The sequence below is a fragment of the Octodon degus genome, unplaced genomic scaffold (assembly GCF_000260255.1).
Source record: "Octodon degus isolate 3935 unplaced genomic scaffold, OctDeg1.0 scaffold00489, whole genome shotgun sequence".
Taxonomy (NCBI): domain Eukaryota; kingdom Metazoa; phylum Chordata; class Mammalia; order Rodentia; family Octodontidae; genus Octodon; species Octodon degus.
Genome location: NW_004525065.1, coordinates 132691 through 134224, shown reverse-complemented (window position 1 = coordinate 134224; position 1534 = coordinate 132691). Strand labels below are relative to the sequence as shown.

The window sequence follows — 1534 nt, the reverse complement described above, 5'->3', positions numbered from 1 at the left end:
TGTTATATTTTTCAGTAAAAAAGAGGAGAAGAAGAAGAAGGAAAAGAAACCAACTGTCAGTATATTTACCATGGTGAGTTTTAAGTTTATTTATTCAAAATGCATTGTAAATTGGACATCTCTTTCTCTAAAAACAAAGTATTTTTTACTTTTATTATTTTTTATTATTAGTGCGTATTTTTGCAAAATATTGGGTTTCAACGTGTGCAACATATTTTGATCATATCCATCTCCTTATTACCCATGGTTATACCCCTCAAAATTCACATATAGAAGTATTTCTTCTGATATAATATTTTCTTAGAAAATCTGGTAATAGAGAAGCAAAATGAGTTAGTTGGATTCACAGTAGTTTATTATTTGAGAAATACTCACCATCACTTGCCATACGAATGAACGTAAACAGTCATTCTTGCTAGACTAGATTTCAGTGTTCCCCTAATTAGTTACATTGCCATTGATCTGTTGCCTACGGAAATGTTTCTCCTAGTAACAGACTTTACCATCTGGATAGAGCAAGCCACTTACGTTGCATGTTATCTTTATGGTCTAAAATCCTGGTAGATTTGAAGTCAAAGCACCAAGCTTAAAAGATAGCAATAAAAAATTTGTAACCATGATTTAGAATATGTCACTGTTTTCCTGTGCTGAATAGCTGAAAATATAGAATTTGAAAAAAGTCTATCTCATTTTTTGTTTGCATGATTATTATTTTGAAGCCTTTTGGGAACTTTATGCATATAGCAGGCTGCTGCTGATCTCTGTCACCATAGCGTGCAAACTTAGATGAACTTAGGTAAATTATTTACATGAACTCTTCCAGAGACCTGAACCCGGAAACTAATAAAATAATTAAGTCCTACAACAGAGGCTTTGTAATTTACTCATTACACACTAGAATGTCTTTTTTTAAATGGGGAAGAATGGATAGATTGCTGTAAACCTGGATCTTAGTAAATTGATTGTAAAAGAAAAGTCATAGGGATTTCTTATTGGGAATGCCACCCTGGGTGACTATAGAAATGGTGCATAAACCACCACTGAAGGAGTCCACTGGCAAAGGGAGTGTGGTGGTGGGTAGAAAACACCAGTAGATACAAACAGAGGAAGCCAGCCTGAAAGAGAAGCACACCAGATGAGTCCATGTCAAGGGATGTTTAGGAAAGAAAACTGGGCTGTTCCTCAATCCTGGTGCTACCTTCACTCCAGGTTCAGCAAACTGGCTGCCTTAGGAGAGTCTTGGGAGAGGGGCCCAGTACAGCAGGCAGTTAGACTGCTGTGATAAAACTGCCCACCTGGCAACCACTGCACCATCTGGGGCCCATTTATCCTGCTTCCCTTCTCCCTGAGAGAGGGGCCAGCTAGAAGAAATAGTGCAGATCAGGGAAGTAGGCAAAGTGAAAGCTAGAGAATTATTTACAGGGTGGTCAATGAGTTAGAACCAGCGGGTTCTTGGGAAGGTAACAAACAAGGAACTGATCCTGTGGGATCTGGAACCAGAAATTGGCACCAGGCCAGTGGTTCAGGGAGGGAC

The 1534-nt window shown here is 38.6% G+C and overlaps 1 protein-coding gene across 1 annotated transcript in view; it reads left to right on the top strand.

Moving 5' to 3' along the window:
* LOC101581810 (multidrug resistance protein 1-like) overlaps positions 1-1534 on the top strand; it is a 134214-nt gene that overhangs the window by 4047 nt on the left and 128633 nt on the right. The window contains exon 2 of the mRNA XM_023708717.1: positions 16-73. Coding sequence (XP_023564485.1) covers positions 16-73 — 58 coding nt within the window. The remainder of the gene's footprint in view (positions 1-15; positions 74-1534) is intronic.